This window comes from Saccopteryx bilineata, chromosome 8 (assembly GCF_036850765.1).
Source record: "Saccopteryx bilineata isolate mSacBil1 chromosome 8, mSacBil1_pri_phased_curated, whole genome shotgun sequence".
NCBI lineage: Eukaryota > Metazoa > Chordata > Mammalia > Chiroptera > Emballonuridae > Saccopteryx > Saccopteryx bilineata.
Genome location: NC_089497.1, coordinates 51,762,243 through 51,785,759, shown reverse-complemented (window position 1 = coordinate 51,785,759; position 23,517 = coordinate 51,762,243). Strand labels below are relative to the sequence as shown.

The following is a 23,517-nucleotide window of genomic DNA, read 5'->3' as shown; positions in this document are numbered from 1 at the left end:
ACAGCAAATGCTTCTCTTCCCCTTCCCCTCTCTCTCCCTCTCTGCTTTTCTAAAAATCAATAAAAATTAAGCCTTGGCCGGATAGCTTGGTTGTGGAATGTCGTCCCGGACCATGGAGGTTGCCTGTTCAATTGCTTGTTCAATTCCCCGGTCAGGGCACATACAGGAGCAGCTGGCTGTTCCTGTCTCTCTCTCTCTCCCTACCTCTCTCTCAAAAAAAGTCTCAGAACTTATTGACAAAGTTAAGTGAGGACTTAATGCCACTAGATGGCAGTCAAGTGCAATACTACAGAAGTTATTTGAACAAGTGATAGATTTTATGTTCAAATTCAGATTTATAACTAATTTGTCTCTACATTATATACCAAATCTGTTTTTTTTATTTAAATGGTTAAGCTGTATACATATATATTTTTTAAACATTTCTAAAATACTTAGTAACTTTTGTTAGAAAGTATCAGGGGTATTTTGCTCTTTTAGAGAACAGTAGAATGGGTACTACCCCTTTTTAAAATCTAGCATAGCTATTTATAATCATTAAATTAGTTATCAATATTTTAGCAGTTACTTAACTAGATGAAGAGTTTTCTTAAAAGATTGCAAAAATTTACAGTCCAAATTGCAGAAAATAAACTGACTTTACCTCATTCTTGTTGGAAAGACAAGATTTAATTGCAAGAACCAATTAGAATAACTTAGAAAATATCCATAATTCTAGATAAATATAATCAGATATAAACATACTGTTCTTAAGAATGAGGGATAGTGTTGTCTGGAATTAGTGTTTCATGAAAGAAGTGAAACTTGTCATTTGAGTAGAGATTTAGCAATTTTAGAGGAGAGAGAATACAGTGAGAAGTGTAAGGGAATATGCACAGTAAATGTTATTGGAGCAGTCGAAGTAGTCTTGCTATAGGTTAGCAGATCTTAGTCTTGGGAAGACTTGGGGTGTCTTTAACCTTAAGAGTGAAATGAAATGAAGACTATAGTCTTTTGAGGAGAGAAAAGAGAGCAATTAAGATGCTCCTGCAATAGTTCAGTACAGTGGTAGTCAACCTGGTCCCTACCGCCCACTAGTGGGCGTTCCCGCTTTTATGGTGGGCGGTAGCAGAGCAACAAAAGTATAAATAAAAAGGTAGATTTAACTGTAGTAAGTTGTTTTATAAAGATTTACTCTGCCAAACTTAGCAAAAATTCGACATAAAGTACTTGGTAATTATTATTATATGCTTTAACTTGCTCTAACTGCTTTATAAATTTTATAAAGTAAAGTTACTTCCCTACTTTATAAGTCACCATTACTGTGGAACTGGTGGGCGGTTAGAAAATTTTACTATTAACAGATTCAAAAGTGGGCGGTAGGTATAAAAAGGTTGACTACCCTGGTTTAGTATATAGTGATGGCCAAGATTAAGATAGTAGCTATATCTTGGAATATGGATCTGAGTATGGAAAAGCAGTATCTTCAGGATTCAGTGCTAGACTATAGGTAACAAAGGAAAGGGAAAAGTCACAGATAACTAGGCAAAATGTTAGTGCTGTTAATAAAAATTAGGACACAGTGGAAGCAAAATCCTATTTGAATGGACAGTTTCAGACTCAATGAGTTTGTTGCTCATCTGAAGAAATCTGATTTTATCAATTGTCTCTAAGGCCCTGGCCGTTAAAAACTCACTTTCCTCCATTCTAGAGATTGTGGATTTCTTCTCCATGGACCGACTAAATGTAAAATTACCAATTAGATCAGCTCTCTTAGGTTTGAGACATTAATATAATTTGAGAAATATAATTCACTTTTTCAGATGATGTATTCTTGTGGACTGAATTTCCAGACCCAGAACATTTTCTTTTTCTTTTTCTTTTCTTTTTTTTTTTTTTCCTGAAGCTGGAAACGGGGAGAGACAGTCAGACAGACTCCCGCATGCGCCCGACCGGGATCCACCTGGCACGCCCACCAGGGGCGATGCTCTGCCCCTCTGGGGCGTCTCTCTGCCGCGACCAGAGCCACTCTAGCGCCTGGGGCAGAGGCCAAGGAACCATCCCCAGCGCCTGGGCCATCTTTGCTCCAATAGAGCCTTGGCTGCGGGAGGGGAAGAGAGAGACGGGGTGGGGTGGGGTGGAGAAGCAAATGGGCGCTTCTCCTGTGTGCCCTGGCCGGGAATCGAACCCGGGTCCTCCGCACGCCAGGCCGACGCTCTACCGCTGAGCCAACCGGCCAGGCCAGAACATTTTCTTAATTGTAACTTTTCTGCCACAGAAGGTAGCTCTGTGGCAGTGCTCGTTTTGTTTTTTTGTTTTTTTGACCAGTGCTCATTTTACCGTTTTTTGAAGTGCACCACCCATAGCCACTCCCAGACTTTAACCATAGAATTGTGCTTGTTTTCAGTGCTATTTTCTAGTCATCTTTTCAAGTCTTCAAACTTTTACTGAGGATTTTCTCAAAATAATACAGCTTTTCAACTCCTACACAGCCCGTATGCCCTGGTCACGTGTTTTGCTTTTAGGTGCAAATTGTTGTCTTTAGAGAAACTTGGATCACTAGTGAACTACCACTGTGAAGGTCTTGAAATCTCCAGGGGTTTCACCAGGAAATAACACCTTAGATATTGTAACACATTCTGTTGACTCAGTGATGCTGCTACTGACTTGAAAACAGCTTTTAATCTCTAGTGTCCTTGGAGAAACTTGTCATCTGCTGTGCTTGTTCACATCTGGTGGTAATCTATGTTAAAGTGTAATCTATGTTAAAATATTTTAAATGGCTAGAATTCAGAACCCAGAACTCATTAAATGAATAATGCTAGAATACAAAGTACTGATTCTATATTTTGCAAATCTCACCTCTTCAGAACGCTAGATTTACTTACTAGCATATTTTTTGGATAGAGCTTTTTTATAAGAACATTTTAGTTAATAATTATATAGTTCATTTCTAAGTTATTCATTTAATCATATACAAGTTCTAGAAGCTTACTAGCAACCTTAAAATTTGTTTTAAATTCTCAATCAAGTTTTCATTACACTGGTTTTTATAATAAAACACCAATGTTACAAAACTAAATGTACTTTTTAACCCATTTATGCCGGAGGTTGAAATTTTTAAAATTCAGTCCATCAAAATTTTTCTAAAAATTCACATCAATTTTTAACAAGCTCCCAGCACGCCAGTATCTACAGTAGTGACTGTGCACCACGTGAGAACATGTATCCTCAGGAACAGACGTGTGAGAAAAATCAGACCTCAGTAATGACGTTGAGCAGTAGGATATAAATAACTCCCACATCACTACCGTTTCAGTAATGGGACGTGAGGCATAAATGAGTTAAAGGCAATATAAGGATTAGAGGTCAGCCAGGATTTTTATTGGAAAGAAGAGCAGGCCAGGATCAAGTTTGAGGACAATTTGGAGATTGTGAATGAGTCTCTGAAATACCAGTTTGTGTTAAATAGACTCACCTCTATAGGCCAGTGAAGTTGAAGTGTAGACATGCACGTCATCTGTTTAATCAGCTACTCTTAAAATTTTGCTGGAGTTTTGTGACAGACATTAATTAATCTGTGGTTCCCAGACTTTTATAGTTGAGGAAACAGAGGTACAGAGAGATCAAATAATTTGCCTCAAGTCGTATGCTTGTAAGCAGCACAGCTGGAAGGTAATAGTGGTGGTTATCTCTAGGTACTTTTTATTTTTCTGAATGCTTTTTTTTTAAAATTAATTAATTTATTTTTTACAGAGACAGAGAGTGAGTCAGAGAGAGGGATAGACAGGGACAGACAGGAACGAAGAGAGATGAGAAGCATCAATCATTAGTTTTTTCATTGCGCGTTGCAACACCTTAGTTGTTCATTGATTGCTTTCTCATATGTGCCTTGACCATGGGCCTTCAGCAAACCGAGTAAACCCTTGCTGGAGCCAGTGACCTTGGGTTCAAGCTGGTGGGCTTTTGCTCAAATCAGATGAGCCCGCGCTCAAGCTGGCGACCTCGGGGTCTTGAACCTGGCTCTTCTGCATCCCAGTCCGACGCTCTATCCACTGCGCCACTGCCTGGTCAGACTCTGAATGCTTTTGTATGTTCTCCAAACCTGCAACAACTAACATATTGGTAGCTATAAAACAGGCTTGATTTTTATTTTTTAATGAAGATGAGAATTATATATGTATGTTTAAGGAAAGGTTGACTAAAACCTTGGTATAAAGGAAGGGAAAATGATCAGTGCTGGCTTTAAGGCTAGATAACGGACACTCTGTTCATAGGACGTGTAGTCTTAATTGTCCGGAAATATTTAAATAAAATTAGGCATAATGCTATTAAATTCACTCCTGAGTAAAATAAAAATGGCAATAAAACATAAAACTGCTTTTTTAAAAAATTAAGACTTTTTAATAACCTTTTTAGATTTATAGAAAAAGTGAGATGATAGTACAGAGTAGAATTTCTGGATACCTCTCCTACCTGCACAATTTCATCTATTATTAACATCTTATATAGAGTGGTCACATTTTTTAGAGCTTATGAACCAATACTGATAATATTAAAGTTCATAGTTTATATTAAGGATCACTCTTTGTGCCTAAGCGGTGGCACAATGGATAGAGCGTTGGACTGGGATCCTGAGGACCCAGGTTCGAGACCCCGAGGTCGCCAGCTTGAGCACGGGCTCATCTGGTTTGAGCAAAGCTCACCAGCTTAGACCCAAGGTCACTGGCTTGAGCAAGGGGTTACTTGGTCTGCTGAAGCCTCCCCCCCCCCCCCCCCCCCCCCGGTCAAGGCACATATGAGAGAGCAATGAACAACTAAGGTGTTGTAATGAAAAACTAATGATTGATGCTTCTCATCTCTCTCCATTCCTGTCTGTCCCTATCTATCCCTCTCTCTGACTCTATCTCCGTCTCTGTAAAATAAAATAAATTTAAAAAAAGGATCACTCTTTGTATTGTACAGTTCCACAGATTTTGATGACTACGTGATGCCTGTTTCCACCACTGTAGTGTCATACAGAAGAGTTCCACTGCCCTCTGCTTCACCTGTTCATCTACTTCCTTACTCCCATCCCTCAGATCTCTGGCAGCCACTATTCTTTCTGTTGTCTTTTCAAAAATTTTGCCTTTTCCCTATAGTGTAAGAGTCCAAATACACTGATTTCTTTCACTTAGTAATATGCACTTAAGGTTACTTCGTGTCTTTTCATGGCTTGATTGCTCATTTCTTTTTATTGCTAAATAATATTCCATTGTCTGAATGTACTGCCATTTATTTTATCCATTCACCTATTGAAGAACATCTTGGTGCTTCCAGTTTTCGGCAGTTATGTAGAAAGCTGCTGTAAATATTGGTGTATAAGTATTTGTGTGGACGTAAGTTTTTGTCTCAGTTATCCTGGCAAGCTCCATATCCTTGCCAGGATCTAGTATTGTCAGTGTTTTGGGTTTTAGCCATTTTAGTAGGTATGTAGTGTCGTTTTAATTTGCAATCTCTTAATGACATATAATATGTTGACCATCTGTTTATATGCTTATTTGCCATTTGTATATCTTTGGTGAGGTTTATGTTTAGATCATTTGCCCATTTTATTTATTTTTTATTTTTATTTATTTATTTTTTTGTATTTTCTGAAGTTGGAAACGGGGATGCAGTCAGACTCCTGCATGCGCCCGACCAGGATCCACCCGGCATGCCCACTAGTAGGCGATGCTCTGCCCATCTGGTGTGTCGCTCTGTTGCAACCAGAGCCATTCTAGCACCTGAGGCAGAGGCCATAGAGCCATCCTCAGCGCCTGGGCCAACTTTGCTCCATTGGAGCCTTGGCTGCGGGAGGGGAAGAGAGAGACAGAGAGGAAGGAGAGGGGGAGGGGTGGAGAAGCAGATGGGCGCTTCTCCTGTGTGCCCTGGCCAGGAATCAAACCTGGGACTCTTGCACACCAGGCCGACACTCTACCACTGAGCCAACCAGCCAGGGCTGCCCATTTTTACATTGAGTTGATTTCTCTAATTTTTTTTTTTTAATAGTGAGAGGAGGGGAGACAGAGACAGACTCCTGCATGTGCCCCGACCAGGATCCACTTGCAAACTCATTATAGGGCGATGCTCTGCCCATCTGGCGCTCTTGCTTCATTGCAACTGGAGCCTTTTTTTTTTTTTTTTTAGCACCTGAGGCAGAGGCCATAGAGCCATTCTCAGCGCCCAGGATCAATTCGCTCCTATCAAGCCATGGCTGCAGGAGTGAGGAAAAAGAGAGAGAGAGAGAGAGAGAGAGAGAGAAGCGAGAAGGGGAGGGGTGGAGAAGCAAATGGGTGCTTCTTCTGTGTGCCCTGACCGAGAATCGAACCCAGGATATCCACACGTCAGGCCAATGCTCTGCCACTGAACCAACTGGCCAGGGACTCTTATCTTTAATTTTTTTAAGAGTTTTTTGTATAAAATAGAATGGCCTGTTGTATTGGCTTCCGCTCCAGGTGTGTCATGTTTCAGAGGTGAGGTTACCTATGGAAACAAAGATGAAATCAATCAAAATTATTCTATTTTATTCAAAGAAAGAATTCTGAATTTTAGAGTCCAGTAATTGTGGAAGGAAAAAAGGATAGAACTGTCTGTTAGAGAACTCGTTTTGTTTCATTTATCTGTAGCTTTTTGTGTGATAAGGTGTAGCTTGTATGGTTAATTGGATGCCTGTTTTTATCTCTGTAGTCAGGTTAAATGATCTTTTCACCAACTTAAGTTGTAATGAATTAAAAGCTTTGCTTGACTAAGTTATTCTTTCTATTAATTTAGGTACCTCGTAGAACTGGGTTGTATCAAGCCCCTCTGTGATCTCCTCACAGTCATGGACTCTAAGATTGTACAGGTTGCCCTAAACGGCCTGGAAAATATCCTGAGGCTTGGAGAACAAGAAGCCAAAAGAAACGGCACTGGCATTAACCCTTACTGTGCTTTGATTGAGGAAGCTTATGGTAAGATAAGAGGATTAATTGGAAGTCCTGAAATTATTATTTTTTTCTCTTTGCTCTTCTGGCCTGTCCACATCTGTCATTAGCAAACAAATATAAAAAAATTGTTCTTATGAATGATAATGTTTAGTATGAAGAATTGGAAAAGAGTATGTATTGTAAAAATGTGAAGAAAAGTGAGCACCCTTCAATTTAGCCAGTTTTACCCTGGGCTCTTAGGATTGTCCCAGTTCCCTGACTGCCTTTCCTTGTGGGCACTTTGCAGTCTCACTAGTCCATCTGAGCCCCAGGAATATCCATATGTACTGTGGATGATGCCTGACTCCTTTCCTCTCGCAAGACTGAGGGTTCTAGTTTTGCATCACACCCCCAGCTCCTGTATTCCTAAAGAGGTCCTGACTTTAAAGGTTTCTAAGAGTTTCATCTTAGAGTCACTTGGTTTCCTCATTCTTCTAATATCAGTCTTGTTTTTTAATAATTACCCTTTTAAGTTTTCAAAGTGATTTTAATGCATAGCCAGGGTTAAAAATACTGTTCTGTGGTTTGTTTATTCCTGAGATTGGAATTAGGGGTTATTGGAATATATTCATTTTTCAAATTAATCAGTTAATATGGAGTTATTTTCCAAAATGATTTTAATTATTTTTTAAGAATCTGATTATAAAAGCTGCACCTGGCCTGACCAGGCAGTGGTGCAGTGGATAGAGTGTCGGACTGGGAAGCGGAGGACCCAGGTTCGAAACCCTGAGGTCACCAGCTTGAGCGTGGGCTCATCTGGTTTGAGCAAAGCTCACCAGCTTAGACCCAAGGTCGCTGGCTCGAGCAAGGGTTTACTCAGTCTGCTGAAGGCCCGCGGTCAAGGCACATATGAGAAAGCAATCTATGAACAACTAAGGTGTTGCAATGAAAAACTAATGATTGATGCTTCTCATCTCTCTCTGTTCCTGTCTGTCCCTATCTATCCCTCTCTCTGACTCTCTCTCTGTCCTTGTAAAAAATAAATAAATAAATAAAAAGCTGTACCTGCTTAGTTAGTATAAGAGATTTTGTGAAATGTATAAAAAAAATGTTTATCCAGAGATCTTTCTCCACAAATATAAATGTTACTTTTTTATTTATATACATATTTTAATATGGGTATATATGAATATTTATTTTTTCCTTTGAGCAATGTTAATATTTATTTCTGGTGTTGCTGTAGCTGTTAGACTGCTGATGGCTGCAAGTAAAAGAAAGTCTAGTTCAGATGGGCTTGAACTTTATTAACAAAGGGAATATGTTGGCTAATTGTTCTAGTCCAACTTCTAAATTTAGTCAATAGAAACTAATTCTGACTGATTTAAGGGTATTACACATTTGTTGAAATTATATTGGATAGCTCAGAGCCTAGGTAGATGGAACCAGGCCATAAGTGTAGTGCAGTAGGAACTCTTCTGCTACTGGATAGTGTCTATTCTGGAATTTGCTGCTTCTGGGAACTGGCTGTTGCTGTGTATGGCTTTAAGATGTCAGTTTTTAATATAAGCGTTCAGATATAATCCCCAGCAGTACTTTCTGTGCTATTACTAAATACATGTAAGATAGAAGAAGAAAGTCTTCCTTTACCTCAAGGAAGGAGATGTGACAGAACATCACTGCGTTGGAATTGCTTACAGACAAATAACAGAGTTTCTTTACTCTTCATTCTAGGTCTGGATAAAATTGAGTTCTTACAGAGTCATGAAAACCAGGAGATCTACCAGAAAGCCTTTGATCTTATTGAGCATTACTTCGGTACCGAGGACGAGGACAGCAGCATTGCACCCCAGGTTGACCTTAGCCAGCAGCAGTACATCTTCCAGCAGTGTGAGGCTCCCATGGAAGGTTTCCAGCTGTGAAGTGATGCACTGCTTTCGTGTTCCTGTGTCAGACCAGGCTACCCTGTCAAGTCCTTTTGTGGAGCCCACAGTCCTCATGGAGCTAACTTCTCAAATGTTTTCCATAATACTGTTTGCGCTCATTTGCTTGCCTTGCGCACCTGCTCTCTTACACACATCTGGAAAACCTCTGGCTCTCTGTGGTGGAAAACCCTTCTAAGAAAAGGGTAACCAGAATGGCCCACTCTTAAGGAAAATCCCTAGGCTTTGGAGATCCGTACTGCTATATTATAAGAGTCATGGGAATATACACATATTAATGTGGCTCTCTTTTTTTTTTTTTTTTTTTTTTTTTGGTCGGGGAAAATAAGAGGACTCCTCCTCATTCCCTTTTAAGTGGGAAAATGGACATTTAAAAGATGAGACTAAAACTGTATTGAATTTCATACAACTACTTGCAACAAGGGAGATGTTTAGATATGTTGTGTATACTTCAGAGTACTTTTCATGAGTTCTTCCACAGTGAACCCTTGGATTACCTGGTGGCTTTTTGTAGCCAAATTTGCATTAATCCTTACTGAGAATAGGTGGTTTTCTTTCCTCTGGTGGCGCCATTCTTCACAGATATAAAAGTTAAACCATCTGCTCTCTCACCTTCAGCCTTCAGTGAATGTGCTTTATAGTTGTCAGGAATGCTGAAGAATTAACACTTTGATTCTCAAATGTGATACTGGTTTGAAGATTTCCTTAGCGCAGAAAGGAGAGGGACACATATTAATTTGTATGGCTATTGCTTCTCTTTGGTCTTATGTGTCTTAGAATTTGGAAGTGGTTCAATTCTAATACTGGTTGATGATTGATTTAGAATCCTTAGTAATCTAAACCATATTCTGTAATTCAATAAAGAAGTATAAAAAAAACAACCCTTCAATCTTCCCAAACTTAACCAGTGTGACTAGAGGCTGTGTTTCTGCATTTAAACAAATGTTTCAGGCTTAGTGATCCTGATAAGGTCCTCATTAAATTGGAGTTTACCCTAGGTGCTTTTCCCCTCTGTGACTGGCAGGTAACTTATACTTTTCAAGGTTACTTAGGGATTTTTTTAATTGGGTGCAGCTTGATTCTAATGTATCCATGCTGCATATATCATCCCTTTAATGTAGCATTCTTATCTTAAACAAATAATTGTCTTCTCAACATGACCTGTTTAACCCAAATAAGGGCAATTATTTTTTTTTCTTATAACCTCATTGTTCCCTAGTCATTTCACCTCCTACTAGTTAGTATTGCCCAGTCGAGTTGCCCTCCCACCATGATGAAATAAAAACAGCTTCTACCTTCTGGTTTATTCAATGATAACTGCAGTCTGTACCTGCAAATGGCACTTCCAGTACTGTCTTCGGTGATCTACATTTGTGCTTGGACTGGAATGAAAATATAAGCTTAATTGCCAAGAGAACTGCAACTGAACATATGACTTCTTGGTGCTAGTTGGCCATCTTGACTCAGTGTTGGGACACACTGTCAGAGATTTTATATTTGTCGATGTGCTATACAGAATGAATTCTGAAGGAAAAGTTGCTCACTTCTGTTTTAAAGAATACCCTTTTAATCCTCTTTAATCTTGTCCTCTTCTAGAATTCATTATAACCCCAAAGTGTAACTATTTGGAAGTTCCCCTGACAAGCTCTTACATATCTCTGGTAGATCCTGCTGAACATTAAGGGTATTGAGAGCTTTCATACCTCATCATGTTGTCATTTAAGCAGTCAACTTATGTGACCTGACTTAAACTTTTTAGAACTCCTCTTCATTTAAAGTAGAAAGATACAAAGGCAAAGGACATTTCAGCCAAGCCTGTGACGCAGTGTTCACATCTAGCCCTGTGTCTGTGCTTGGGTGGGATACGGGCTGATGTCTGTCACGGATGGAGCAGCCCCTGCAAGAGTAGTCAGCTCTCGTTTATAACTGTACTTTTTCTAGTGCTGCTTTGTGCTAAAAGAATGTTGTAGTTTACTGCACTTGACCTGTAAAAAACTTTGACTCTTTGTAATTTTAGGGACAAGTTAGGTGGTTAATTTAAAGAAAAACTTTCAGTGTTGCCTTTACATCACATTAAAATACAATTTCTTTCACAAAAGTAATAGAAGCACTGATTTATAGTAAAAATCTTGTTTTTTAGCTTTGACTTTTTTGTGGCTGAGTTTTTTTTAATGGTAAATTACTTGTAACATAATTTCTCTAGGATGTTTTAAATTATGTACCTTTTATTGGATAATTTAAAATTTTTTCAGTTCATGTTGATAAACCAATTTGGAAAAAATACCAAGCACACAAAGTTGTTTCTCCAGGTTAGAGTAGCATTCACTGGAAACTTTTGCTAGCAGTTGCAGGTGCCTCAATGAATGAAAACAAAGTCCACTCAACTACTGTGGTCTATTTTCTGTTTAAAGCATGGGAATGCATTTGTCTTGCTCTTGTCCTAGAAGTTCATGAGCCATGAGATAATGAGCTAAATTTTTTTGTAATTTTTTAATATGAAAATTGGAATTGACTAAGAGTTAAATCCCAGCGTAACTGTTGGAACTGAGAAAGCAGCCTTTTTCGGTAATAGAAATTAATTTCAAAAGATAACTATAAGTCCTATTTTTTTTGTCTGCCTGGCAGATTGTGTCAAGTTACTTTAAATTTATTGAATATATCCTATCACTAAGCTGTTACTCATTGCAAAAGTATGTTAATTTCAACACAGGAAAACTCTTCTGCAGTTTTATATACTGATGAAGGGGGACATTGTTTGATTCCCCCCACCTCCATTTATTTTCTCCTCCAAACTTTCAAAGAACAGTCTTTGTATTGAGGACTTCAGTAGGGAAGGAAAAGCATCGAGAGGATTTGAGAGGAAAGGCACACCTCACATGGGAAGGACCAGCAGGGAGATACGATTAGGTTGGGAAATAACTGCTATAAGACATCGAGCGTGGTGAGATTTAGGAGACAAGAGTTTTCCATGGAGCACATTAATTCATATTCTTCTCATTAAGTAATTAGGTCCTTTTTAATTTACCTTTGTCAGCTGTACTGTTTTTGAAAACTGTTGCCCTAGGATTATCTCTTCCATCTGCCAGATAGAACTTAATGGGCTTTGGGTCATTTTAATCATTATTGTCATAGACATAAACATTGACAGTTATCCCATAATAAATCTGAATTAATCCAGATTGTTTCTGATATTGCTTAAGGAAAAAATATGTATATTTTATATATCAAACTTTGCCATCTAAGTCCTCTATTGTACATGGCTACCCACTGGCAACTTAGAATTTACTTCTCTAGTGCTAAATAAACATTATAGTTATTTAATTCCCCAATTTGGGGTTGCAATGTGAAAGGGTTTACCTTGGGTTGAAAGACTTTTCTTTCTTGCTGATAAGTTTTGTGAACATTTTTATATTAATAGGTAAATCATGGCTGTTGTGAGAGCTTGGGGCTTTTCCTACAGGGTGGAGCCCAAGTAGGTTTACAGTTGTGAGTCTGTCTTGTGTTATTTATTTTCCATATGAATAATTGTAAACCTACTTTGCCACACCCTGTGTGTGCATTAGAAAATTATGATGTCTAAGGATATTGTTCAGTAAAGAAAAGAGATACACTTTTAGAAAGCATTGTTTGCTTTTCATAATTATAAGCTATATGCTACCTCCTACATTCCAAAATTTGCTCATTTGCAGAAAGGTGTACCTAAACATACTAGTTTCAAATCTGAATTCTTTTCCATCTGAAGTTAACAGAACCATTTTATTGTGAGATGAGCAGAGTATCGACCCAGTTAGGAAATATTTTGGGCTAACTTTTCTTATCAAAAGTTATATAATATAATAAAAGTAATTGAATGCCAGATGTGGCACTAACTGGTACAGCAAGTCTAGTCGAACACGGAAAATATAATACGTTTTAGTGTCAGAAAAGGATAGGTAATGAGTACCAGGGCATCAGAATAATGTGTGATAAAGTGAAACATGGAAATCACTCCAGGACATAAAGATATCTGGAAGTTTGGGGTAAAAAGGAAGCATTAGGGTAGATGAAGTTCCATTTTGTTTTCAACTGATGGGAGACAGGTCCCAGTGTGTTCTGTAGGTCTTTATTTGAGCCTCTGTTGTGCTCTAAGTGTTTTCACTTGTTCTTATTGAATCCTCCTGCTGCTCTTTGAGGTGGGTAATTGTTACTATGTTATGATTACAGTCAAGACTTAGGACTGAATTTGCTTTGCCCAAGGTTACAACCATTAGATACTGTCTATGGAAAGATAGGGAAGTCCTGCAGGCTTTATGTCAAAAGCAACAGTCATGGTGGTGTTCTGTGCCAGGAAGTCCCAGAACAAGACACAACTGGGCCAGCTTTTCTTGGACCATGATTTCGGAATCTTCCTCATCAGCAGCAGCACACTTAAATTGACTAAATCAGGAATAAGTTGTTTTAAGATTGCAAATTCTGGTGTGTAGGCTCTCAGCCCAAAACATCTTTCCTCTTTTGTGATGCCAAAATTGTGTATGACTTGACAAAACAAATTTAAAAATAATATGCAAATAATTGATTTTGAGGTTAGTAGCAAAAGGGCTAAATTCAGAAGCATGTTTCCATCCAACAGACTTCACGTAGAAGGTATTGGCAGAATGAAAGGCTTTGGGATGAAGAATCCTTAAAAAGCAGTGCCATCCATGGATGTAAATTGAACATAGCTGACTTCCTAAAGAAGTATCATCCCGAGGAGTGTCACAAAGATAACCTGATAATGGGTGTTGCTGAGTATGTTCTGCTTACCTCATCATTTTGACCACTCTATGTCCTTTTTCAAAGTGTTCTCACACTTTGATTTGGAATGGCTCAAATTCTTTGTACTTGAATGTCAGGCCATGGGTGAGTGCCTTGCACCTCATAGGCCTTTAATAAATAATAAATGACTGAAGGAATATTCATCTATGTCATATGAGTAAAGAATATTTGGTTACAAAAAAAAATTCAAAGGAATTCCTTTATGCTGCTGTTAAAAGTCAGGATTGACAACTTTTTTTTTTTAAGTGTTTTTAAAATTTTTTATTTAGAAAATTAATGGGGTGACATTGATCAATAAGAGTATGTAGGTTTCAGGTGAACATCTCTATAGTATTTGAACTGTTGATTATGTTGAGTGTCCGTCACCCAAAGTTGAATCATTTTCTGTCACCTTGTATTTGTCTCTCTTCTTTCCTCTTCCCTCCCCAACAACCTCTTAAAGCTGTTGTCTTAAAATGTTTTTTATATGTAGTAACCTTTCAGGAGGCATAATCTGACTTGACATTTATGAAAGCAGACATTGTCATAGCAGAGGTTTGTTATATAAAAACCTATGCCTTCTGAGAACAAGCTAATGGATGTATTTTACAGAATAGCTAATATATAATTAATGTGTGTTTATATATACTAAATATAGCTCACCAGTCTCTTCTGACATATTCTAAAGTTAAAAACTTTTGGCCAATTATATCCAATTGATGTGGAAGTTGGTGGTTGCCTTAGGCTAGGGGTCCCCAAACTTTTTACACAGGGGGCCAGTTCACTGTCCCTCAGACCATTGGAGGGCCGCCACATACAGTGCTCTTCTCACTGACCACCAATGAAAAAGGTGCCCCTTCTGGAAGTGCGGCGGCAGGGGGGGGGGGCTGGATAAATGGCCTCAGGGGGCCGCAGTTTGGGGACGCCTGCCTTAGGCTATTAAGTAGTGATTTTTTATTTTTACATATATGTATTGTTGCATAAGAACAATTTTCTCAACCCATGCCTCCAACTTAAATGACAGATCAGTAGAAACAGAAAGATGGTGTATTTCTCCAATCCTTGATTGCTTTTCTATCAGTTTTGAGAGATTCCACTTACCAGGTATTTTTTTCTTTAAAGCAAAACATAGCCTTAGTTCCCACAGACTACACTGTCATCTGTAGTACAACATTGTTGGGTTTACACGTTTATTGTAGCCAGCTTAGATGACTGTTGCCCCTATTTCACTTACCATTTTGAAAAAGTCTTACTGTTTTAGAAAAAAAAGTCAATAAATGGTCATTTCTGTGATCTTGAATGTTTTGCAAAGAATAAAACTACTCTTTAAAAGTCCTTTTTTTATACCCACTTAAGCTGAGGAAGGCAGTGAAGGGCAGCAGATGTCCACAATGTGGATCACTTGCTCATCTGAACAACTTGGGCCCAGCATCATTTAGAGCGATGGGGGAGAAAACAGAAACCCATAAGCCCCCAGTGGGGGGAGAGAACAGTGCCAGGTTTGAGAGAGCGCGCCTCAGGCTGGGGATAAAACACCATACAGAGAGGATAGAGCTTTCCAAGTTGTGATTATGAGGAGAGTCCTCTTGTGAAGTCGGCAGTGGCTGTACTGGTTTGCTTGGGGTAGTCCCGGTTTTTAGATAAATTAACCTTCCTTAAGTATTTTCTCTCTTTTCACTTCAGGAAAGTTTCAGTTTAGATAAGTTACATGGCCACTCCGTATATAACCCAACCAGATTCTCATGTTTCAGTTGCTGGTGGTGTTAAGCAACTGGGTATGTACACAGTTCTACTAAGCTTCATTTCTGAGGACTGGTTTTGGTAATCGGAGTTACTACAGAGCAAGTCAGCCAAGATGGCCCTTAATGTAGGAATCACTCCCAGGCCATGATTTGGTGTAACACACACACACAATAACACATTTGTGGCAACATATTTAGAATATTTGTAAAGTTTTCCTGAGGGGCAAGGAGAATAAACCTTTCAGTTTTAAAACTTTTATGGGGAATTTAAAGAAAATGGGTTGATTTCTTCCACAAGGTGGGAAACTTCCAAATCATCTGGTAGTGATTAAAGCCAGCAAAAATAGAAACTTTAAAATGGGACCATCTAAGGAACTTTGCTTGAGAGCCCCAAAGCAAATCTATCATTACCGTTCCCGTCTCTTCTACCATATGATTCCTGTATCGGTATTCCCTGCCCTTACACACTCCACAGTTTCTGGTGCTTCCCTGACCCCAAAGAAGTAATTGAAATTCTTAGTCCTAATTCACAAGGACTACTACATTATTAGTATTCCTGGTGAAGTGATGAAACCTTGATTCTGGTCTTGCTTGAGAGAAAGAATTCAATCAAGAGACAAAGTATAGCAGGCAGAGCAAGGGTTTATTGGCCATGCAGGAATATACTCGGAGACCTGAGTGGGCAACTCACTAGTGAGAATGAGTGCCCCGATTAGTTACAGAATTTGGGTATTTATGGGCTTTACTTGCTGGACTTTCCCATGCCCGTTGTGGTGGTGGTGTTTTTCTGTCCAGCTTCTCATTTATTTGTCTTGTTATATTGCTACGTGGCTGATACTGTATCAGGGAACTGGAGACCACCAGTGTAGGTGTGGTGAGGTAGATCCTGCATACCAGCAAAGCAGGGGGGCAATTCATCCCTCTCCTTCCTCTACCTGTCCCGGCTCGTGTCTAAGTAGCTACCTTACCTAACATTCACCCCTCAAGAGCATGGGACCCAAAAGCTTTTGGGAAATTGGGCGAAGGTCTGACTTCTGTAACCGCGAGCATAGACAGATGGGTCCCAGCCTCTTGCTGACCGGGACAGGATCGGGTAGGGCACAACTGGATTCCTGCAAGATCTAGGGGGCTGGTGGAGTCTTCCATTGAGGAAATGGACTGAATCTCTTTATGAGCATCATCTGAACCTGGATTGCCTGAATTCTGAAAGACAGTATGAGTGAGACAAGTATACATGGGCCAAAAAGTAATGGGAGGAGAATTGATGTTAAGGGAACTAGTAGTAGAAGAAACCAAGTCATTTTGGGAAGCATTTTTTGTATAGCATTTCAAACAGTATTTTCAATGCCCTGTTGGCTGTAGGTTTGTAACCAATTAGTATGTTTTATAATTTTCTTGGTTATTTCTTCAGTTTGACCCGTGGTGTTTATATAAAAGCTATAGCACAAACCCCGCCCTTTAATAACTTATGATAGGGCTTGTGGAAGGTGAGTGAGATCTTCCTGCTGGTACCAGTCTCTAGTATTTTTGATAAATCCATGTTGTTTGACCCAGTTAATTTCCTCCTGGGTATACCACAGAGTGAGGGTTTCCCCCGGACCTGTTAAAATTAAAGGCCTTAAAAGGAAATTTTGAGAAGAAGCTGCTTTTTTTGCAGAGATGTCAGCAAACATCTCCCTGGGTTATTTCATCTCCTTTTTAACGCCCCTTGCAGTGAGTGTATAGCTGCTATTTCCTTGGTTAAGTTAATAGCTTGGAGTAATTTCAGAATCCGAGGCCCATGCTTGAGAGGGGTATCTCTGGCTGTGAGATATCCCTTTTCTTTCCAGATAGGGCAGCGGTTCTCAACCTGTGGGTCGCGACCCCGGTAGGTTGAGAACCTCTGAGATAGAGGCATGAGCATGAAGTACTAGAAATGCATGTGTAGAGTCAGTGTAAATATTCTTTTCCCCTCCCCTAGTTCAAGGGCCCTTGTTAAGGCCACTAATTCAGCTAACTGAGCAGAAGTTCCAGGAGGCAGGGCTCGGGCCTTAATGACCTGTTGAGATGTGACAATTGCATACCCAGCATAGTGGACCCCATCCCTGACAAGCTACTCCCATCTATGAGCCAAACCTCATTCACATTGTCCAGTGGCTGGTCCTTCAAATCTCTCATGCTAGCATAGGTTTGATCAGTGGTTTCACTGCAAGAGTGGAGGGGTTCTGTGTCCCCTGGAAGGGACAGTAAGGTGGCCGGATTTAGAGTGGAGCAATGTTCTGTCCTAACCTGGGGTTTTCTGACATTAACCCTGGTACTTGAGTATTCTGTTGTCAGTAAGCCGCTGGGGCCCCTTGTGCTCTAGGAGGGAGTTTATTTGGTGGGAAGTGTAAAGGATGATTCCTTGTCCAAGAGGGATCTTGGGCACATCCTCAGCCGGCAGAGTTGCTGCCCCCCACAACCCCAAGGCAGTGGGGACATCTCTGTGCCACTGGGTCTAGGTTTTTACAGAGGTATCCAATAGGTTGTTGGGTGGACCCCAGAGTTTGAGTTAAAACCCCTAAGGCTAGCCCTTGTTTTTCAGTTACATACAGTCAGAAAGGTTTCTCTGGGTTTGGCAGCCCAAGAGCAGGTGCCTACATTAGAGAGCTGTCTTTAGTAGGGTGAATGCTTGTTCTTGTTCCCTGTCCCAAGGCAGAGGGTTCTGTTGAGGCTTGAATCTGAGAGCCTGGTGTGAAGGTTTTGGTTTTTTCCTGTATCCTAGGATCCACAGTCTACACAGGGGGCCAGTTCACTGTCCCTCAGACCATTGGAGGGCTGCCAAATACAGTGGTCCTCTCACTGACCACCAATGAAAGAGGTGCCCCTTCCAGAAGTGCAGTGGGGGCTGGATAAATGGCCTCAGGGGGCCGCATTGCGGCCCGCGGGCCGTAGTTTGGGGACGACTGGTCTATAAGATCCTGTCAGCCTGAGGAAGGCTCAGAGCTGCTTCTAGATAGTGGGAACAGGACCTGTTGTATGACCTGCATTCTATCTTGGGATAACCTTCGTTCTCCAGGGGTGAGAATGAGTCCCAAATAATTTACTTGTTGCTGTAATACTTGTGCCTTCTATTTAGTTTCCTGGTATCCCCATTTAGCAAGAAAATTTAGAGCCTTAGTAATATGCTGGAGGGCTAGCTTTTTGGTGGAGGAGCACATGAGTAAATCATCGACATATTGAGTGACCTGGCCACTCCCCTCCTCAAGAGATAGGTTTTCTAGATCCCTTGCCAATGCCTGCCCAAAAGTGGAGACTGTCCCGAAAGTCTTGGGACAGTACAGTCCAGTTAAGTTGTTTTATTCCTTGTTCATCTCTTCATTCATAAGCAAATAAAAATTGGCAAGATGGGTCTAACAGAATGCAAAAGAAAGCATCCTTAAGGTCCAAGACCGAAACCCATTGTGTCTCTGGGGGAATTTCCCCGAGAATTGTGTATGCATTGGGGACCATGGGGTGAGTGGGTATTGCAGCCTCGTTTATGGCTCAAAAGTCTAGAACTAATCTATATTCCCCATTTTTGTTTTTGATTGGCAAAATTGGTGTGTTACAAGGTGAGTGGCAGGGAGTTAAAGACCCATGCTGAAGGAATTTTCAGATTAAGGGATGTAGACCGTCTCTTGTTTTGGTTTAATGGGGCATTGTCTGCAGATAGGGAAACGGGTGGGGTCTTTAAGTTTCATTCGAGCTGTTCGAGCTCACCCAGGTATCCCAGAAGCCCAAACCTTGGGGCAGGGGTCCCCAAACTTTTTACATAGGGGGCCAGTTCACTGTCCCTCAGACCATTGGAGGGCCGGACTATAAAAAAAACTATGAACAAATCCCTATGCATACTGCACATATCTTATTTTAAAGTAAAAACACACACACACACACACACACACACACACACAAAACCAGGAACAAATACAATATTTAAAATAAAGAATAAGTAAATTTAAATCAACAAACTGACCAGTATTTCAATGGAAACAATGGACCTGCTTTTGGCTAATGAGATGGTCAATGTGCTCCTCTCACTGACCACCAACGAAAGAGGTGCCCCTTATGCAGGTTCACATTTGATTCGACAGATGGTAATGAAACAATAGAGCCAAGAACTGGTGGTGGGGGCCGGATAAATGGCCTCAGGGGGCCGCATGTGGCCCGCAGGCCGTAGTTTGGGGACCCCTGCCTTGGGGTCTACTTTAAGGTTTATATCGTCTTTGGAGGTGTTGGGATTCTCTTCGAGGCATAAAGCCAATAGGGGAGATATTAATCCCAGAGCCAAGGAGAGTTATTTGGATGCCTAATTTGCTTAAAATATCTTTCCCAAAAGGGGAGTGGGGTATTCTGCAATTACTAGGAACTGATGTGAGAATATAATCTGGCCCCAGAGACGACATAGAGGTGGAGTAAATTTTTTGTGGGTAGGCACCCCGTTCTCTTCCGTCACCTGGCTAGTCCTGGAGGAGAGCTGTCCGGAATAGGAGGTTAGTACAGAGTAGGCGGCTCCCATTATCTAAAAGGAAATTTCTGATCCTCCCTGCCACATCCAGGGTTACCCATGGCTGTGTCCCTTCAATGATGATAGTTGGTTTGGGAGCTGGCCGGAGCATAAGGCCCCCTCACTTCAAGGCCAACACAGCATGAGATTCTGACCCAGGAGCCCTCTGGCCCTCGAGACAGTGCCGCTTCCAATGGCCAAATTTCTGGCAGAATGGGAGGGCTTCTGGGGAGGCATTCCCCTCTGAGCATCCTCTGCCCAGTGGCTAGCTGCCCACAGCAGTGGCAGTTACCAGGATGGGCCTGCTCAGGGTTCCCTGGGGGTAGGTGGACTTGTAAAGCAGCTATGAGCTGTGCCTGCCGTTTCTCCTTGCACTTTTCCTTACCCCGTATTCTCTCCTCCTAGTCTTGGTTATAAGACTGCGGTGGCAGCCTTTAGCATGTCAGGGAAGGCGGTGCCTGGCCCCATTCTTAATTTTTGGAGTTTCCTTCAAATGTCAGGGGCTGCCTTGGTTAAAAACCAATTCTTCATGATCATATCCCCTTCAGGTGGCCCCTCCTAAAATATTCAAATCTTGATCTCCTTCAAGTGACTTGGGATCAAGATTTGTATATTTCAGGAGGGCCTCCCACAACCTTTGTGCAAAGGGTGTTGGGATTCTCATTTGGCCCTTGGTCAATAGTGGCTAACTTATTCAAGTTCTCTGGCTTAGTCTTACTAGCCCTCATACCTTTGAGTATGCAATTTTAACAGTCTCTTGCCTAGATGTCTGGGGCGTTGTAATCCCACTTTGGGTCATGTTGGGACATGGTGGCAGTACCCTGTGGATATCATTGATTGATGATATGTAAACTGTTGGAAACTTGTAAGGCTGCCTTGGCTATGGTTTGTTGTATTAAAGAGGAAAGTAATATCCTTCCAAGTTAGGTCAAAGGTTAAATAGACCTTTAATAACCCTGTTATGAATTTCTTGGGGTCATCTGAGACCTTCCCTAGCTTGTTTTTGATTTGAAGGAGATCCTGCATTGAAAAAGGACTGGTACTTTGATTAGGACTCTAGGACCACTTTCTTCTTGGAGTGGGCATAGTCTTGAAAGGTCCGGGCAGGGAGCATTATGATAGGTCCCAGGATGTGGAGGTGCCTGTTCTGGTGCTGAGAGTTTGGGTTAAATAGATCGTCCTTTTTAATTCATAGCCCCTGGCTATACCAGGGGCTCTATCTTCTTGGGGATCTGTTGTTCCTGGAGTGGTTGGCTGATTACAGCTAAAACAGCTGGATCTAGTCTGCAGGTCTTACAAGGTCTGGGCTGTTTCTTAAAGCCATGAAGCATTGAACATATGGGACTTGAGTCCATTGGGCTGACACTCTACCACTGAGCAAACTGGCCAGGGCTACCAGTGTTCCTTTCTACAGTGGAATAAGGGCAGGCATACCTGGGACGACATCACTTAGCCGAGGAACAAACAGCAAGATACACGGGGACAGGAGAGACAGGGCAGAAGAAGATGACACCAAACATTGAAAAAGTACTGTGGCATGCTGAACACAAGTAAGTCTGGAATTGTCAAGGAGGCTGGGTTATGTCTCTGAGAGATCATTTTCCGTCACTCTATTTCCTGGCTTGGGAAAAGCTGCGGGAGTGGGACATGACTGTTTACACAGTGTGCCTGGTGGCATGGACATTTTCTTGCAGCTGGCGGGGTGCCTAGAGCATTCTTCCCCAGTCCATGACCACCTTATCCTGTCATGGGAGTCTTCTAGCGGCGGGCACCCTAGTGACTCCTAAGTGCTCACTCTGTGCCCACAGTGGTGCGGCGATCTGCAGTGTGAGAACCTCGTGGCCAGAGGAAAAGGTGCAAGAAGGAAAGAAAGTGTGATTGTCAAGTGCTTCAAACCAAGGCAGAGAGGAGGCCCGGTCTTCCCAGTAACAGGGAGATCCGAGTCATGGCACCAAAAAGATGTTCCTGGTGAAGCAACAAAGACTTGGTTCTTGTCTTGCTTGAGAGAAAGAATTCAATCAAGAGACAAAGTATAGCAGGCAGAGCAACAGTTTATTTGCCGTGCAGGAATACATACAAGGAGACCTGAGTGGGCAACTCACTCGTGAGAACGAGTGTCCAATTAGTTACAGAATTTAGGTATTTATGGGCTTTTACTTCCCGGACTTTTTTCATGCCTGTTTTTTTGTTTTTTCTTTCCAGCTTCTCATTTATCTGTCTCAATATATTGCTATGTGGCTGATACTGTATCAGGGAACTGGAGACCATCAGTCTGGGTGTGGTGAGGTTGATCCTGCATATCAGGAAAACGGGGCAAATCATCCCTCCCCCTCCTCTACCTGTCCTGGCTCATGTCTAACGACCTAACCTAACATTAGGAATACATATTAGTATCAGAACATGACTAATGCGTAATGGTTTAACTATTTACAGCTTCAATTTTTTTTAGGTGAACTCCTGATGCTATTTGTAAACAAAAAAATTCCGGACATCAAGAAATGGATTTTAATATATTCTGGGAAAATTTGAGAAACTTATTTTTCTGGATTTCCCTGTCAACACATTTTTTTTTTGACAGAGACAGAGAGAGGGACATTTAGGGACAAACAAGAAGGGAGATAAGAAGCATTAATTCTTCATTGCGGCTCCTTAGTTGTTTATTGATTGCTTTCTCACACGTGCTTTGACCGGGAGGCTCCAGCAAAGCAAGTGACCCCTTGCTCAAGCCAGCGACGCCACGCTCAAGCTGGTGAGCCTCCACTCAAGCTGAGTGAGCCCTTAGGAGTTTTGAACCTGGGTCCTCTAGTTCCCAGTCTGATGCTCTATCCAATGCACCACCGCTTAGTCAGGCTATCAACACATTCTTGTGTGCCCCTTTTCCCTCAAGCTTGTGATATTTCTATAACTATACTGCAGTACCAACACCCCATCCTAGTTCTCATGTCATTTGTTTATCTTGCCTAATTTCCTCTTCCTTGATTCTCTTAGTGCTTAGAAATTATTGGAAAAATACAGATTTAGTTAAATTCTTTGAACAAAGCCTACACTTTGTTTTCTGTAGTGCTTTTAAATTTGTTTTTAATGAATTAAAATGGTAATAATTTCAATTGATGCAGAATTTTAAGTGTTTCTAAGCTGCTCAGTAAAAACCACACTAATCCAGGCTAATAGGAAGAGGAAAGTAGAGCAGGAGGCAGAGCTTAGTCGGAATCGAACTTTAAGATATATTACTGCGGAAAAGTTTTGTCTCGCTATAATGTTACAGAGGGGAGGTCTATGGTGGCTAAGAGTCATAATGTGTATAAACTGAAGCTCCAAACCATTTTTAAAATGCGCTTCCCATTCCCTGCACCTCCTCAGTGTGTTTATGTCATTAATTTGCACCAGCTAACACTAAAGCATTTGTGCAATTCCTGTCTAAATTCCAAACTAAAGTTAGTAGTGTCTTAAAGTAATGAGATTTTTACTATAGTTGATTATTGTAGGTGACCTAATTGTGCTGTTGTGTCTTATAAAGGCAACACTTTCAATTATCCCTTATATGATTCTAAATGTTTTAGTTATTGACTCACAGAAATCATGGCAGATATTTGCCTCTTAAGCCCAGCTACCAAGAAAACCTTTTAAAACAGAGCACTTCCTTATTGAGCAAT

At 40.9% G+C, this 23,517-nt stretch overlaps 2 protein-coding genes across 3 annotated transcripts in view; one reads left to right on the top strand and one right to left on the bottom strand.

The window, feature by feature from the left end:
* The window catches only part of KPNA1 (karyopherin subunit alpha 1), an 83,544-nt gene extending 71,350 nt beyond the window's left edge, over positions 1-12,194 (top strand). For both annotated transcript variants that reach the window (XM_066241783.1, XM_066241781.1), the window contains exons 13-14: positions 6,772-6,950; positions 8,637-12,194. In XM_066241783.1, coding sequence (XP_066097880.1) covers positions 6,772-6,950; positions 8,637-8,824 — 367 coding nt within the window. In that variant the 3' untranslated portion in view covers positions 8,825-12,194. The remainder of the gene's footprint in view (positions 1-6,771; positions 6,951-8,636) is intronic.
* The window catches only part of LOC136312241 (protein mono-ADP-ribosyltransferase PARP15-like), a 328,256-nt gene that overhangs the window by 206,796 nt on the left and 97,943 nt on the right, over positions 1-23,517 (bottom strand). The gene's annotated exons all lie outside the window — the stretch shown is intronic.